Raw genomic sequence first — 18,967 nt, 5'->3', positions numbered from 1 at the left:
AGCGAACTAGTATAAAACTCTTTGCACTTTTTATCTATTTCTCATACGCAATTTTTCTTAGCTGATATATCATATTGAAAATTTTTTCCACTGCTTATTTCTCACTGCAACTATCTTCAGATGGAAAATACATTTGCCTAACTTATTTTAAGAAAAAATTTCCTTGTGCAGACGATAAACTCTCAAACGCAAAATATTTTGTTGAGCCAACCTTGCACAGTTTTTAAGTGTTCAAAATAATATTTTCATTAGACGAAAAATAGTCTCTTTGCAAAATCGGTTTTAAAATTCCTTCGTTCATACACACATTCAACCCCCTTCTGTGTGTTTTTTCGTTAACATCACAATGCTCCACTTAGCCCAAAAGAACCCATATTGTCACAAGCAAAAACTATACCACTAGGAGAGTAAAGCCCTAAATTCTAAGTACCCCAAAATACAAGGGTAAAATGGAAATAAAGTTTAAGGAAAATAATCCCTACATTAATGAGGCTTAGGAGAATACTTAATACTCTATGATCATGAGAAGAGTATCTCTTGGTGTATGAGCTCCCCCCTCTTCTTTTATCCTCCTAGTCATGGACCTTGTGATGGGCCCCACATGTGTCTTCAAGGATGGTCCTCCATCAGGTGGACTACAAAGAATCTCTTAAAAATCAAGCCTTTTCTAGTAAAAATCATTAAGCCCCCTTACACCTTTCTCACAAAATCAATTTTGGCACAAAAGTGTGAGTGTGTGCACGAACCCTTAGTAGGAAAATTTAGAGCCTTCTAAATGAACAAGAGAAACTAAAGCATGCATACTAACAACAAGAAGGAGTAAAGGAAAGCAATAAAAACATATACTAGTTGAAGGCCCTAGGGTGGAAGCTTGAAGTGACCTTGGTGGTATTCAAGACACTTCCACAAGTACTAAACGAAATTATTACAAAAGTTAATTAGTTAAGAGGCCAATTACAACCTAAATGAATGAATAAGGACCAAGACACAAGTGGACTAACAAAAACAACAAGAAAGGGAACGAAAATGGCACAAAAGAAAAGACAAGGAAATTAAAGTCTTCAAGCCTCCAATGGTGGTTCTTTCACAATGAGCAAACTTGGTTAGTTCTTTCCCAAGGTCTCTACACTCTAAGACTTTTAGTAATCCCTCCAAAGCAATTTGGGCTACACAGACAACTCCTCCCACTCAAATCTCCCCAAAGTTGCAAGGTAATATTGAAATATACTTCATCTACACCAAGTAAACCAACCAAGAGCAAGAAAGGAGGCCAAAGAAATAAAAAATAAAAATGATAAATTAGAAAGGCTAAACTCAAGGGGAATATTGATGAGACAAAACACAAAGAGTTCCAAGAAAGACAAGCAAAAAATTAAGGCACATCTAAAAAAGCAAGCACTCAAAGGAAATCCTAGAATGGCTCTAGAGTATAATTAAGTGTTTAATGTTTCTTGTCTTTGTAATTTCATGTCCATCCTCCTAAGTCCAACCAAGGTATTCATCCAATTCCACCCAAGATTTTGGTCTCAAATAGGTCCAAAAATAGTCCAAGTCCAAATGTGCAAGGGTAAAATGGTAAAGTGTCCACAAGTTTAGCAACAATTCCTTTTGTTTTTTTTTATTTTGTTTTTCACGCCCACATGACCAGGTTTTAGGGTCAAATTTTTTTGAATTTGACTTGTTGTGTTGCTTGGTTTTTACACTTGTGGTGGTTTACAAGGTTGCACAAAAAAGAAAAGAGGACAAAAAAGGACTAGTATCATGTAAATGATATGTTTTTGGGTGAAGTGTATTTGGTACTTTGTCCTCTTGTTAGGTTCAGATTTTTTGCAGGTTGTTCAGCAAATTTTCAGAATACAACTCACTTGGTTGACTCACAAAATGTACAACTAGACAAGGGATGATGGTAGCATCCAAGAGTGGCTAACCATAAGTGTGCAAGAAACAATTTACACATGGAATGTCAACAAAACCTTGGAGCATGCTAAGGACTAATTACCATGCAAGATTAACCTCTAAATGGAGCATACAATTTTCGGCCAGCCACAAGGAAAAAGCATCATGCATCATTTTTTCATGTTTCATGCAAAGAAAGGTGTGTGATGCATAGATTTTGAATTTTAAGGAGAAAGAAAAGAGAGGGAAAACACAAACTTTGAAAAAACTTGGACAAGGAAAGATCAAAATAGAGTTCATGAAGTGTTCAACATGTTCATCATGTTCTTGAAACAAAAATTTCCAGCTAAGATAAAATAGAGAAAAAGCACAAAAGAACCAATTTTATGATAAACCGAAAGGAGAACAAGGAGGCTCATGAACAAGTACTGAACCACTCAACAAGAAGACAATATTTCAAACAATATTTGAGAAGATAATATCAAGACATGTAAGAAGACATAGACGAGACAAGGAAAAAATTTAAAAAACACAAGAGAAGAGACAAGTCACCCTTGAAGACAACCATAGCTCTGATACCACGTGATGGACTACTCCTTCCTTCCATGGTGTGATCTTTGAATTCCAAGGAGGAGCTCCCTCTTTCTCCATGGGTTAGGATGAAGAATGATGGCTAGATGTTTCCTCAAGGGTGATGAGAAATAACTTTGGGTGGTCCAAATGCACCCAAAGGATAGGTGGAAGGTATTTTTGGTGCTCTTGGATAGCTCTCTCCACCAAGGGATGGTGGAGGCTACTCAAGGGAACCCAAGCTCACTCTAGGGTAGAGAGGAGAGGATATGACCGTGAGATCCTAGGAGACTAAGGAAGGCTTCTTGAGGCAAAAATGCTCACTCAAAATGCATATATTCCAAAGTGGCTACAAGGTGGATGGCCTAGAATACTTATAGACAGAGGAGAGCATCTAGGGTTTCTTGGGAGCATTTAGCCAAAATTTTCATGCCCAAATGCACCCTAAATGAGCCCTAGATGCAGCCCAATGAAATGGCTTTCATCTCTCCAAAAGGATTAAAGTGCCCTTAGGCCTAGAAAAGGAAAGAAATGGACTTTGACATCATAAGTCAAGGTTTAAGTCCCAAAATAAATCCTAAGACTAATTTGCCCCATAATAAAAAGGCTAAATAAAAATACAAAATAAAGTCATAATATTTAATGTACCCCGAAATACAAGGGCAAAATAGGAAAAGTAAGCAACAAACTAAGGAGAGGGCTCAAAATCCACATACATGATGATCATGGCTTTTGGTGTGGTGTGTTCTTCATCTTCCTCCACTCTCCTAGTTATGGACCTTGTGATAGGCCCTATATGATGCCTCAAGGATGGCCCTCCATCATTTTCTTTTCAGTAAAGTTTAATTTGAACTTCTTTTTTATTTATTTTATTTGATATGATTTTATTAGCATGTAGGGAAAAGGGTATTACAACTAGTGTTGTTCATGCTCTTAAGTAAATAAGTTTTTTATTAGAAGGAAAAATTACAACAATGTCAATGAGAATGGAATCTAAGTCCTGATGCACCTATCCCACCCACACCAATTAGTATTTAATTAATATTTGTCTCTTTAGTTAGGATTTATTGTTATATTGATTCATATCAATTAATTAATTTCATTTTAAGAGGTTAAATTATTATATTAATCTCTTTAGTTGGTATTTCTTATTATTGATTCATGTCAACCAAGTAATTTCTGTGTAAGAGGTTATATTATTATATATACGATTGACAGTACATTTTAAAGTCAATTAATTTCAAACATTTCTATAAAATAAAATTTTATATAAAATACAATACAAATACAAAGTATATAAATATACAGATACATAGGACAAATAAAATTGATCCTTAGAAACTTTTCATCAACACATAATGCTGCTGAATAAACTTCAACTAGACTCTAATTCTTTGTCATTCATCCTTGATTTCCGTTTTTCCACGCATTAAAAAGGCTGGCTCTTGAGGTAAAGGCAGATCAACTGAATTACAGTTAAAATACAAAGCAATTGTTGCCATGATAGGCCTCTGATCTGGGTGTCCTTGCACACATAGTAGTCCAATCTGTATGCACCTAGTGATTTCTGTTTCAGAAAACGAGTCTTCTAATGTGGGATCCAACAATTCAATGTGTTTACTTTCCTTCCACTTCTTCCAAGCCTGCAATCAAATTGCGAAATAAGATGTTCATTTTTCATTTTTCCTTTATGTGGACATTGTTAATTATTACAAGCACCCAACTTGGATAATATATGATACTCACATAGCTCAAGAGGTCATCAGAATCTTTCCCAGTACAATCAACATTCCTTTTTCCACTAATGATCTCAAGAATTATGACTCCAAAGCTGAATACATCAGACTTCACAGAAAATTGACCAAGCATTGCATATTCCGGAGACATATAACCACTATAAAACAGTAATAAATGCAAAAGCTCATCATATACTGTATGTGTCATAATTTTCCAAAACCAAAAGTTTCTTTGTATTTGAGAAAGAAGCTCTTAAACATCAAAACTTACTATGTCCCAGAAATTATACTAGTATTCCCCTGCATTTGATCAACGGACATAATCCTTGCCAACCCGAAGTCAGATATCTTTGCATTCATTTTGCTGTCTAATAAAATGTTGTTGGGTTTAAGATCGCAGTGTATAATGTTGAGATGAGAATCCTCGTGGAGATAATGAATTCCTCGTGCGATTCCTCTTATAATATTGTATCGTTCAGTCCAACTTAATTTTCTCTGACTTTTAGAGCCTGTAATATTTATTTTGTCACAAATTAGTTAAACTGTAAAAAAAATAAAAAATAAAATAAACATAAGAGACAAGAATGCTTTATTTCAATAATTTGCCATATGTTTAAAAAATTACATGGAGAAAACACATTCAAGGTACAAACACATCAAATAGGCAAGTGAATAAAAGATGAGATATGGTCCAAAGTACCATACAGAATAAGTAATAATCTAGGCTCTTGTTGTGCACAAATTCATAAATGAGTATCTTCTCATTCCTTTCAATGCAAAATCCTATTAGTCTCACAAGATTTCTGTGTTGAAGTTTGGAAATCAACAAAACCTCTTTCTTGAATTCTATAGCCCCTTGACTGGAATTTCTTTTGAGCCTCTTTACGGCTATTTCAAGTCCATTACGAAACATACCCTACAATAGAAATGGCATAATTAAGATTACATATTGAACATTTTAACGAAAGTTCTTCTTTACTGTTTAACACTAGACATCATCAATTTGTTAACCTTGTAAACTGCTCCAAAACCACCTTCCCCTATCATGTTATCATCAGAAAACTTGTTTGTTGCTTCTTGAATAGTATTCAAATCAAATTGCAAAGAGTTCATTTCTGTAGTAATCTCTTCCCCACCTAGACCCAAAAGGTTGAAAATTAGTAAATCATTTCAGCAAAGATAAACTTCTAAGCAAGTAAACTTGAAAACAGTCAAATTAAGATCGTAGTTCCACATTACAATTTCCCTTTTGATGCTTGAGATTCTTCCTTGACTCCCTATGTAGCAGATAGCAACCAAAAACTAAAATCACAACTGGAAGAATTCCATGAAAACATATGATTGATGCAAGTGCTCCAGGATTCTTTCTTTTTCCTGTAATAGAGATTAGTATCAATTCAATATTAATTTACCACAAAAAAAATGCATCTTTTGGAAAATAGTTGCGTTTTTTGTCTTCTTTCAAAATCCCTTTAAAAGAAGGATAAAAGCAAGTAATTATATCTCCAAAAACAAGTCAAACAAAACATATAAACACATAATTTAAAAATATGTTCAAACCTGTAGGAAGAGGAAAAAATAGATTAGGATCATATCTAAGAATACAACTAGGATATAGAACTCTTCCTCCAATCTTGCCTCTAGCACATGTTTGAAGAAAATCCATGGCTTGCCTGAGGCACTTCTTGCAATTGTCCATGGAGAGGTTCGGGATGCACTGAGCAAATCCAAACAGGTGTTTGTCCTCAGATATAGTTACTTTGTTTACAGAAAATTTATTAGAACCAATTGGAGCTTTACTTATTTTAGTTAGAAGATCCTCCGTCAAGGAACTCAGGACCTTGTTGAAACCATCCAATTGGCCTTCATAATCTTCACTTTTCTTCTCACAAAACGATGGCCGTTCCTCCTTAGTGTTGAAGAAAAACCGGTTTGAGTAACGAACCATGCATTCATGAGTCCAAATTACGCCCTTTTTTTCATTTCTGTTGACACACTTTGATTTAAGTGTCTCGATGGATTCCTTCACACATTTCCCACATTTTAATTTCTCTATGTATCCATTGCACATGAAGAGGCCATAGATTATGTCACGTTTGTTTGTTCCACTAACTTTGGCGTGGTAGAAGCTGTGATTGGTGGTGTTGTCACAAGCTTTGGATGCAAGTGTAGACAAGAGTTTCTTTAAGTTGGATTTGTAAGTGCTTTTGAGACCCGAAATAGCCTTGTTTGTGCAGTTGTAATGCTTGAAAATTGAGTCTGTGTCAGTAGGTGAAACGCTAAGGGAGCCAATTACGTTGTAGAACAGAAGAATTGAGAACAATTGCAGACGGATCAAAGAAGCCATGCTAGCATGGGAGATTCTTTGTGCTTAATGTTTTACAATACTCTCGTAAGTATTATCATTATTATGCAACAGTAGGAATGTATCTTGAATTGAAGTAGTTGGATTTATGCTCTTAATTATTTTATTATCAGGAAGCTATATTTAAAGTTAATTATTAAGTAATTGAAAAGTTGAACATTTGGAATCTACTAATCTTTGCCTTTATATCCTTTCTAATGTCTTAGTGAACTACTTATATCTTTTTAGTTTTGCGGTTTGATAGGAAATTGTTTTGGGGACTTTTCTAGTTTTTAGTTTTGTCTTGGCCTTTCTTTTTTATTTTAAAAAAAGAATTATAAGTGAGTTGGATCTCGAAGATTTACAAAGATCAAAGTAGACTTTAGACCTTAAAGTTTTATAAGAACTTATAAAAATACTTAAACCGATGAAATAGTTTCTTTGTGAGTCTATGGCCAATCAGAATTATTTTTTTAATTTGTGTCATTTGTCCCACATGGATGTTAATCTTGAAATTTGAGGTTACACTTGTGCCAATGACGTTTGAATCATGTGTTGAGTTATTACGCACGAATTTTCTTCTTTGAGACATTTGAGACGCCGCACTAAACGCAAGTGGGTAATTAATTTAGTCTCAATAAAAATAAGATTAGAATTACTATACATATAATTGTATATAAGAGGAGGGTTCAAACGACACCGATGTAACTTTTACTAAGTGTTATACTGCTCAATAATTTTATATTAAATGTGAATTTTCCAACCGTAAGATTGAAAGTTCATATCTCTTAGATCATATATATCAAATTTTATATTAATCTAAGATGATTTGATACTTCATTCTCATAAAACAAAATTGACGTAATATATATTTCAAAATATACTAAAATATGAACACTTTGATTACCTTCAAGTTGTTGTTCAATTTTAACAAAATTTGATATATATGATCTGAGAGATATGAACTTTCAATCTAACGGTTGGATTTTGAAAATTCACATTTAATATAAAGTTATTGTGCGGTGTAACACTTAGTAAAAGTTACATCGGTATCGTTTGAACCCTCCTCTTATATATAGTTTGAAGTTTCTAGGGTTGTTTTTTTTTTTCAATCTAGACAAAAGATTCTAAGGATGTTACGAGGATCAAATAACCTAGGTTCTCTCTTGCTTCTATCCAACTTCTACCCTCTAACCACTAAATTAACCCTATCGATCTTTTTGGGTAGGTGTTTATGCATCTAGATAATACAGTGTTAATTAATTTAATGCCTATATGTCACTATCGTCAAAGAAATCACCTTGTAAAACAGTTAAGAAAAATAGTTAAATAAGAAAACTAAGTAGCTCCTCACGGTAACAAAATTACAAAAATTTTGATTAGACCTCAAAGTGAATGACCATCGAAATAAGTATTGGCGGAAAAGGTTTTCGAGAATAAATCAACTAACCATTCATGAGACCAAATGATGGTAGACTTACACTGATGCATATCTCTTGGCTTCGGGCGTATGCTTAGAAATGAGTAAGTAATGACTAGCTCCCAAAAGAACAAAATTTATTATATTTTGGGTATGTTCATTTATGTTTGGTTAAAATATTTTCTTAATTTTTATAGTTTTATTTATTTTGTCTTTTAAATTCTATTATTTAAAATAGACAATTTTAGTTTTAATATTTATCTTTTTTTAATCATTTTTTTGTTTTTGCAGTTTTAGATAAATATTTTTAATTCATATACTTTCAGCTTTTTAATCTTTTAGTTAATTGTTGATCGAGGCCGCACTGGGTCAAATAAAAACAAGTAAATGTAGTGCTAGGAAGTTTTCCTAGATCGTCTCCCAAGGACCAATCTTTTCTATCAAAGGTTCAAACACAAACACGTAATGGGGGGGTTTGGTTCAGATTTATCAAACTTCAAAATGCAATAAAACGCAAAGTAGAACAGTAAGAAAAGAAGATTGACTCCTTGTTAAGATTGCAACTCTCTCTTATCCCTAGTTCTCAAAAGAGTTCTCTGTCAACAAGATCCATGTTCCATCCGAGTTAACCAACTAAGCAAAGATTAACTTAAGACTTCCCTACACGAATTAAGCAAACATATACAACATTAAACCTCTCCACGGGATTAAGCAAACTGTGGCATTAAATGTAGCCAACCCAGATTCATTAAGCATAAACGGATGTTGACAACATTAATACAAAAATTTAATGAAGAAGAATCAAGTGGAAGAGAGGTGAAAAATATGAACAAAACCTCAAATAGAGATTGCAATCTACTCAAGGAGCCAACCCCAAGGTTTAGCCTTCCATTAAAACGAAAATGTAGTAGATAAAATGAAGAACAACAGGAACACAGACAGCCAGCGGGAAGAAAAGGAAACTAACAATATGTATTCATTCAAATGTCAAAACGTAATCTCTAGACAAGTAGAGAAGCCAAAAAACGTAAAAGGAAGAAGATCCAGAAAATTAAATGTGGTCACATCAATCTTAATGTTGATGGCTGCATGGTCAGCCCTAACTTAGGTCCTCAAACGCTAGAAACGTAAATGGACCCCCTTCCCTGTCTGGCCCGAAATTACAAAATGAGGTTGACAAAAATGTAAATATGTTGCTAATGTGGTGATGTGGTGATGTGGTGCTGACGTGGCGCTTTATCTCTTGAAGTCCAAAAATAATATCCAAGCCCAAAAATGCTTCACAATTAACCTGAAAATAATTAATAGACAAAAATTAGACCAAGTAAACTAGAATTAATTAAAATTTGAATTACTGACCCAACAAAGCCCAATCAATAAAACTATGTAATTAATAAGCGATTAAGCCATCAACAATTAAAATAAGTACAAAAATATAAATAAATAAGGGAAAATAATGCCTCATCAATTACTTATAATGTTGTCTTTTTGATGTTAATATGGTAGAGATATTTAAATTTATGTTTCTAATATCGAATTTATTTTGTAGGAATTACCCTCAATTAGATTCTTTAACATTTCGTGCCTCTTTTTTATCTTCACTTATGACATTTATTGCTGAGACACTTTTTTTACCACCACATAATTGAAGACTTTTACCATATCAACACAAAAGATATGACTTTACAAAAAAAAAAAAAAGTTAACAACAAGGATTAAAAAGGTAACTATGCAGACTAAAAATGTATCTTAAACTGTGGGAACTAAAAAAGATTAGTAAAGAAAAATATAAGGAGTAAAAACATCTATTTTAAATTATAAGGCTTAAAAGGTAAAGTAAGTAAAATTATAGGGACTAAAAAGTATTTTAACCTTTATTTTTTATTTGTAAGAAAGTTACAACAAACATGACAATGAAGATCGAATCTTGGTTCTCATGCATCTACCATAATCCCTTTGCCCAAATCATTAGGCTAATCTTAATGGTCTATTGTGGGTATGTTTGAAATAATAGTTTATAAAGTAGTTGGAAAATTTAAAAGCTAGAAGTCAAGAATTCAAACACCAATGCATAAAGAGCTTTTTACAAAGAGATTTTATGTCGAATTTAACCCATCTGACATAGAAAGTGATGCAATGACAAACTCGTAAATATGGTCACACTTCCTATATATATTACGTATTGATTCACTCATCATAGAAAGCTCGTTTATATTGGGTGACACAACACCAGACATTAAATGTGTTGGGAGAGATAACTTTTAAGTTAGCTCCAATCTTTTTATGAAAAATGTAACAACACTCGACAAAGAAGGATTTTTCTATGACAAGTGAAATAACACTTGACGCCAATAGTGTTTGGAAACACCTCCAAGAATCTAACATGGCGAGAGATTGTTAGGCGAAGGCTGCTCAAGCCAGAGGTGCTCCAAGGATAAAGCAACCTACTATTGTAGGTTAGGTGTTTGCTATGATGGGATCTAAGGCTACCACATCTTATTACTTGTTGTTAAGTCAGACGAAAAAATTCTCAACAAGGTTTTGAACATGACAAATATAATACATATTGTTATTTCTAACATGTGTGTTAGTGTTTTAGATAAATATAAGAATAGGACTGAAAAACGAAGTATATGTCCTTACATATACTATGGTCAAAACAAACGAAGCCTGGACAAGACAAGGCATACCATCAGTCAAAGTCTTGAGGTGTTAGACAAAAGGTCAAAACAAGCATCAAATAAGGCTAAGTCAAGAACAAGACAAAGCTAGAGCTTAATGGTCAACTAATAGAAGGTCAAAAGTATCAGACGATGGACAATCTAAGACAAAGAAACATCTCAGACAGAATTAAAAGTCTTCCATCTACACAGCTGACCATATGAAAGGAGAAGTCAAGTTAGACGAAAAAAAAAGTCAAACTAGATGAAAGGAAAAGTCAAAATCTATCTTTTAGACGGAGACTCAAATTAATTCTAGACGCAGACGAAGAATATTGAAAAGCGTTTGAAGTTACTATTCACAACGAGGAATATCATATATCGTCTACAATCATAAGAAGAGCAAACGAAGTCATAAAAAATGTGAAAAGAAAGAAGAAAAATAGAAGCGCGAATTTACAAGTCAAAGTTGCATGTGTCAGAGCAAGTACACCTACTTTTTAGAAAAAGACAACGCCTCTGCAGCTACAATGACGGAAAAAAAACAAGATATACCTAGGTTATGATTGAAGTCAGACATAAAAGTAAAAAAAACTACGCACAAGACTTCACGTAACACAGATTTAGTAAGCAAACATTTAATGCAAGATCATATGCATTAAATGAAAGATCCACATAGCCATGAACGAACTGGTATATGCACCAACGAGAAGCTCCGCTTCAACGGACACATTCAAATTCAAACAAAGGGCAGATTTATCACAAGGCTATAAATATCAAGACCTGAGAAGAGAAGAGGAGAGAAGTGAAGAAACGAGAAAAGAGAACGTTAAAAACAATCTTACATCTCTTCCTGTACAGTCTTGTATATCTGTGTAAAAACTAAGATAGCTTATCTTACGGAGTGTAGAAACCATACCATCCTCTTTGTGAGAGTTATATACTCACACTCTAAACACATATCCTTGAAAAACTAAGGTTGAATACCTTAGCGAGTGTAGAAACCATACTATCCTCTTTGTGAGAGTCGTATACACACTCAAAACATCTATCGTTTGTAAAGTTTGAAGAGGCTAGTGAAAGAATACTCAGAGAACCATAAGTGGTTTAAGAATACTAGCATCGATGAGTGAAGTTAATGAACCAGGAGTGGTTGAGAATACTCGGGGAACCAGAAGTGATTTAAGAATACTAGCATCGATGAGTGAAGTTGACGAACCAAAAGTCGTTGAGAATACTTGTAATCCGTTATGATTAGTGGAACCCTTCAGTTGAAGGAGATTGGACGTAGCTCGGGTTGAGCGAACCAGTATAAAACTCTTTGCACTTCTTACCTTTTCTTTAGAAGCAATTTTTGTTTAGCTTATATATCATATTGAAAATTTCATCCACTGTTAAATCCTTTTTACAACAACTATTTTCAGACGAAAAACACACTCGTTCAATTCATTATCTAAAGAAACATTTTCACTCATAAGATGCTCTTTCTTCAAGCAGAAGATAAACCCTCAAACGAAAAATCATTTTCTAAGCCAACCTTACACCATTTCTAAGTGTTTAAAATAATATTCTCATTAGACGAAGAAGAGTCTCTTTTTAAAAACAGTTTTAAAATTCCTTCGTTCTCACACACACATTTAACTCCCCTTTTTGTGTGTTTTTCCACTAACTTCACTTGTGAAGGGTAAAGGCAAAGTTGTTGGTAAGGATTTTCAATCTTTTATGACCTAGGTGCTATGCAATCTTTTATGTGTATTGTTTGTGTAGAAAGATTAAAGTTTCGTGTCAATCCTTTGAGTGTTGATTTATTAGTGTCTACTACTTTTGCTTTTATGGTGAATTTTGATGTTTGTTTGTGTTGTCCTATTATAGTGTGTGTTTGTGTGTGTTGTTATAAGGTGAACTTGATATGTTTGTCTTCGGTTTAGTTAGTGGTGATCTAAAGGATGGATTGGTTGTCTGTCAATCACATCCTAATAGATTTTGGTAGAAAGGAGTTGATCTTTCTTGAAGTTAAGAATGATGGGTTAGTTTCTGTTAAGTAAATGGATGATCACTTGAAGGAGGGAGCCTAATGATATGTTATTTTATCCTCTTTCAATGTGGAGAATGAATAGCTGGTATAGATAGATAAGGTGGTCAAGGGTTTTTTTTAGATTTTTTCAGATGATGTCCCAAGGTTATCTCCTAAGAGATAAGTGGAGTTTTGTATTGTAGACATCAAATTTAGTCTGAGCTATCAAAACTAAAAACAAAGGACTGCTTTAACAACATGAGCGGCCCTCAAGGGGCCAATAGTGCGCGTAAACTAACCAGCATAGCACTAGAAGGCCCAAAAAACTCAACCCTAATTTCAAGCTCGGAATAGTTGTTCCCAAACCCAAAACGGTCATTCCCAACTAAAAAAATGGCCTATGACCCTAGTTAGGAATAGGTTGATATTCATATTTTAATACATCTTTCTTTATATGTTTTTGCCTTATTTGATTTTTTTAGTGTCATTTATTCATGTATTAGTTTAGATTTGTGTTAGTAAGTCATTTAGTATTTAGTTGTAAATTTTACTAAATTTTCGTAATAATTTTCTCTTTTGACACAGTTTCTTCTGCAGGCCATATCTGGAGCTATACAGCTTGGAATCAGGAAAACTTGGTGTCCCTGGAAATATAAGAAGGAGATCTACAACTTCTATGTTGGGAGAAAAACCCAGTTCGGACGTTTCCAGGCACAGAATCGCGCCTCAAGCTTGCGGCCCTGCACTGAAGTTTTCAGCTTGTCTTGAAACTGTTTAGTTGTAGATGATTAGGCGTTAGGAATGTAATTAGTGAGCTGGACCCTTAATTTAGGTCTATTACTTTTTCTTTAAATTCATTTAATGACCCGTGTCAAGAATTTGGTACTCTCATTTTTCATATTTGGGAATTCTTGCTCAAGAAGTTTCTCTCAAATTCTTTCTTCTCTTCTCTCTTTCTCTCACAAAATCTCTCTCTCTCTCTCTCTTTCATGAAATTTCTCTCTTCTCTATTGGAATTGGCTTAAGCAACATGGTTATAAGGTGAGGCTAATCCATCAATCGGTTTAGGGTTTCAAGAACTATGGTAAATTTGAGTTCCTAATTTTTATCGAACGAATTCTCTCTTCCTCTTCTATTTTCTATTTATGATAATTTTGTTTTTCATGATATATTGAATTTTCATTTTGAATCATAGATAGAAATGAGAAGATGCAATTTCAAATTTGAAATAACCTAAATCAACCTAATTCAATTTGATTACCGTTCTTGAATTTTGTTGGAACCTTGAGTTTGCAATTGCAATTCTTGTTTTAATGAAATTCATAATCTAGATTTAGATCTATGTATTGATTAATTTTGAATTGAATTAGGTTGGTTAAGAATTCGTATTTGTTGTGAAAAATGAAAATTATACCGTAGGAATTGAAACCTTGAACCGTTATTTGATAATATTGAAATTATGTGTTGAGATTCTCTCTTCTCTTTTCTATATATATTGTTGTTTACAATCTTTTTGAAATAAAATCCCCCCAAAACCCAACTCAATTGCATGATAAAAAAAATTGAAAATAGGATGAACTTGTGTCCTTGAGAGATGACCTAGGTTAGTTCTCTATATTATAAAATATTTTGAGAAACCTAGTTTTGTTTAACAGTGACTCGGCAATGCTATCATAGGTCATTCCAAAGACCCATTTCATGTGTAAATTCATGGACCAGAATGGCCGTTCCAAGCCTAGGAACGACGGTCCCAAGCCTAGGAATGGTTGTCCCACACCCTCAAGGGCCTATTTAAGTGTTTTCGAGGCAGATGCTTCGACACACACTACTCAGTTGACCTAGTCCAAGCAAAATCTCTCTCTCTTCCCTCTCTGTACTTTCTTGAGTGTTTGTGAGGTTTTTGTAGAACGAAAGGCTATCAAAACGCACCTATGTACCACACTTGGAGGATTGTCCTATAAAAGCTTGTTGCGGAGGTATTTTCATCAATCTCTCTCTCTCTCTCTCTCTCTCTCTCTCTCTCTCTCTTTCATTGTTTATTTAATTATTTTATTTGTATTATTTCCATAAAAGTATCATTCACCATGTAGACGTTTGATATATGATTAATTAATAAAAAGGGTAAATTTTTAAATTATTATTTATTAATATGTTAAAATTGTCATACGGTACCGAATTAGGACGTTATAGGATACCTAACACTTTCCTTACACATAACTGACCCCCGAACCCAATTCTGGTTGTCAAGGCCATTATTGATTTTTAAAACCTTTTTCTTTTTCTGACATTTTGAGTAAAATGTCGGTGGCGACTCCTAAGAACCTTTTTCAAAAACCATTGGTGAAGGATTAGTCTAATCTTTAGGCATTCCTAAACATATGAGATTTTCAAATGGAAGTCAAAATCATCTATGGGTGAGATCAAAATTTTTTTAGGTTCTGACAAATGGTGACTCTACTTGGGACGCTTAAAGAGGGTTAGGCCCATTAAATGATGAATTTAGCAAAATAAACATAATAATTCAAATATTTACCCATTTTATCTTGTTTGTAAATATTTATCTGTTTATTTTAGTGTACCTTTAATATATGTTTCTTTTTTAAATTCTGAACTTTGTTTGAATTAAAAATTGCACACAAACCATTGCACACAACAATTCTCCCTACACCCTAGGGCAAGAGTGGATAGCCATAAAGAGTGGTTGATGTATAGTCGACCCAAGTGATGGCCTTGAGCCTGTAGGTCATTGTCGAAAGTCACACTCAAGGTAATAATCAGTTATTCTAGCTTGAAATACTGGGACAGACCCTAGAGTCTATCAGGTGACAATGACAGAGATATTGGGTCCTTATAATGGAGGCACCTTAGGAGCCTTTTAAAGATCGGTGAGAACAATTAGAACCACTCTATACCATGCACCTTTCTTTACAAGGACCTCAACCCATGGATTTGAATATGACTATTTGTGGGTGTACGTTGTTTGAGCATTTGTTTGTTACATTTTGTTTATTTACATTGTTTGTTTTTAATAGGAGTGGATTGAAATTTTAAAACAAGAAAACAGATAATAAAAGATAATAAAATAATAATAAAAAAATAAATAAAGAAATTAATATCCCTTTATACATTCTAAGGTCATCGTTCTATTAACATCATATAGGTAGTTTTTTAAAAAAATATATATTAATAAAAAAATAAAAAACCCTATCTTTAACATGTATCATCTCTCCTTAGGTAACAAAAACATTATAAAGTATAGGAGAAAAAAAAAGGGTCATACATCTTTAGGATAGATAATTACTCCATCATGCATTTATTTTCCTTAGGTTACGTAAGATTAGGTAGCAGCATGCATAGACAGTTAAGAAAGGTGAACGTTTTAATATATGACAGTATCTGCGCTCTAAAGAAAGACTCAAATCAATTTTGAAAGATACAATAGTTGGGCCCTCGTTTTGATTATATATATATATATATATTTTGAAACAAGCCTTCTTGGAATCTGATAAGCACTGCTTGCAAAAGCCCATTAGGACAAAAATACAACAAAAGAAACAAAAAAAAAAGCATTCTAAGAAAAAGTAGGGGTTACCAAGACAAAAAAATCTTAAACGAAAAAAAAAATAGTGTAGACTTAGGCATTAATAAGGCATGTTTCGCACAGACATCGATCATCCTAAGGTTTCTTTAGATTCTCTTTCGATATTGTCAAAAACATTAAACATTCACCTATAAACAAATCAATGAGTCTAATATTTATAAATTCTTAATTGTCCTTGCATTTTGTCTCACATTTATTAAGAACATATCCTTCCTTGTAAATGAATAAACAAGATAAAAAGAGAAATTAACCTATGTGTGTTACTCGAAAATAATGGAGAGTAAGTTGTTGGTAATCAAGCTTGCACTTTCGAGTTGGACATGCTTAAAAGATTAAACTAACTATAATCCAAATGGGTAAAATTCAAGGAACGCCAAAATAGTTAACTATCAGGACGCTAAGTCTTTCTCCATATGATAAGGATAGATGATGGAAAACTTGTTGAGAAACCGGATTGATGTTGATTCCTCTTCAAGCTCCTCCTAGATCTTTTGCTCCTTGATTCTTCTTAAGCTTTGCTAAGGTCTCTAATGGAGGTAGAGACCTTAGAACCACCACGGTTTGGTGGAGAACTCTCCCAAGAGATGCCACTCCTTGATGAAGAGATAAGTCTCTTCAATTCTCACCACACTCTTCTAGGGAAGGGATAAGAGAATTGGATGAATATCAAAGAGGTTTAGGGACTTTTAGAAGAGAGAAATCTGAACAATCTCTGAATTATCTCTCAAATATATGCCAAAAGTGTTTTACAAAGAAGGAAAAACAAATATATAGGAGTAGGAAGCTTGGAGAGCAAGCTAGCCTTAACCATGGTTCACTAGGAACCATGGTAAGGTCTAGCTAACCGTCCATGGTCTAGAGGCTTAGAGAGCAAGCTACTCACTTAGCTTGCTTGGTAAGCAAGCCAAGGAAAAGCTTGTGCTTCAAGCTTCTAATCTTGAGAGGAGACAAGAAATTCGGCCAATGTGAACACAAGCCAAGGTGGCCGGCTCTTTGGACTTTATTTTACTCCAACCGGTTTTGAAAATGTTGATTTGGTTTAGTTAGGTTCATCCAATGTGAATGGAACCTAGCTAAATCAAATCTATGAAAAATTAGGAGTAAAATGCGTCCAATATGTAAAATTTTGCCTAGGCCCACCTCTAGGCCCAATTGCTAGTAACACTCTCTAGCTTGCTAGTGACACTCTCTAGCTTGCTAATGCCACTCCCAATCCTACTACTAGAAAACTAAGAAAAGAGTGTATTTCTAGGTTAGGTTAAATGGAGTCAAAGTGTCCAAGTAACCTACCCTAAAAATAATATACAATAGCTATTAAAGGAAATAAAGTGCCTCTCAAATACAAAGGCAAAAATATACCTATACAAGTATCTACTATATACAAAGTACAAGAAATCAACTATAAAAATATGTACAATGGAAACTCAAGAGACTAATAAGAGGAATCATAATCAATGCTCATGAAGAGCAAAGGTCTAAGAATCACCTCCTCTATAGAAGCCTCCTCTAGCTTCCTAACCATGGACCTAGTCAAAGGTCCAATGGCCTTCATGAATACGTCCTCCTTGGATGGTCCTCCATCAATAGAGTCGTGTCATGGATCTGCGAAATCCAAGCATCAAAGGACCGATCCAAAATCACTAGGATAGGAAGAATGACTAGGAATGGATGGATCCACACTCCTAATGAGTTGTAAGATAAAATCTCCAAAAACAAGGAAAATTTCAAAGAAGGAAAGAAAGGAACCCGAGGAGAAGGACAAATTTCTCGAACACGTAAGGCAGAGTGAATAAAGTTTTCTTACCAAGAAAATTCCAAAATGGAGAAGAAACATTATGCTTGAATACATTGCTTGTTAAGACTCCGCTAGGACGAAAACCTGCGAAAGGCGTTTTAGAAAAAAATTATGGTAAGGAAAAAAGGCTCACAAAGACAAAGGTCTTAGGTAAAAAATAAAAAATAAAAAAAGGCTAAAGATCCCAATAGGATATGTCTTATGCAAAGGCTAGGGATAAAAGAAAAAAAAAAGTCAATGTCTTCTTAAGTAGAAAATTAAAAGGCAACTCGAGTATTCTCTCTAAGAAGCAAGACTCCATGAAAGTTCTATTCCAAAGCTCTACTATCGCTCCCACCTACAGTCGCCTCTTAGGAAAGGCCATGGGTTCATCAAGAACAAGTTATACCCTTCTCGTTCTACCAAAAGTTAAGTTCGTGGTGGATGACAAGCCGGTAATGGTTCAAGCTAAGGAAGAAATACTTATCAACAAGCCACTCATCATCTCTTACGTGGATACAATAAAGGAAACCCTAGGGATCACTTACATGGACACGGTCTTGAGCAATGGAAGCTTAGTATCATAGATGCCATTTAAAAAGGGGTACCAGCCAAGACAAGGGCGTGGTAGAAATCTTTAAAGAATGACTAAAGCCACCAGACTTCTAAGACAACCCAAGGTGACAAGGATTAGGATATGAGCCAGCTGCATCTTTAAGGGAGGAGAAGATGAGATGACTTCCTTTGCATTAGACTTTCCAAAGCACTGGCATGAAACCATTAAAAAAAGGCTCAAACTTATCTAAGGGCACTCTCCCTCTTCTTCTCTATGTACAAATCACGAACTCGAGGCATGTCCGAACCCTCAAGCTACACTAAATGAGCACATGTAAATCAAAAATATTATTTTAATGTCATACATCTTTCAACTTCATTTCTTTTCTTCCTCTAA

General features: G+C 34.1%; 1 protein-coding gene across 1 annotated transcript; it reads right to left on the bottom strand.

The window, feature by feature from the left end:
- Nucleotides 1-3,662: 3,662 nt before the first annotated feature.
- LOC109793057 (cysteine-rich receptor-like protein kinase 25) lies at nucleotides 3,663-6,688 on the bottom strand. Its single transcript, XM_029270289.2, has 7 exons — nucleotides 5,763-6,688; nucleotides 5,442-5,576; nucleotides 5,214-5,338; nucleotides 4,908-5,118; nucleotides 4,474-4,711; nucleotides 4,213-4,360; nucleotides 3,663-4,109 (listed from the first exon to the last, which is right to left on the bottom strand). Exons 1-7 carry the CDS (start codon nucleotides 6,547-6,549, stop codon nucleotides 3,864-3,866), a joined length of 1,890 nt encoding a protein of 629 aa, XP_029126122.2. The 5' UTR covers nucleotides 6,550-6,688; the 3' UTR covers nucleotides 3,663-3,863.
- Nucleotides 6,689-18,967: the final 12,279 nt, after the last annotated feature.

The sequence above is a fragment of the Cajanus cajan genome, chromosome 2, assembly GCF_000230855.2.
Source record: "Cajanus cajan strain Asha chromosome 2, NIPB_CcT2T_4, whole genome shotgun sequence".
Lineage (NCBI taxonomy): Eukaryota > Viridiplantae > Streptophyta > Magnoliopsida > Fabales > Fabaceae > Cajanus > Cajanus cajan.
This window is presented reverse-complemented; position numbering and strand designations above follow the sequence as displayed.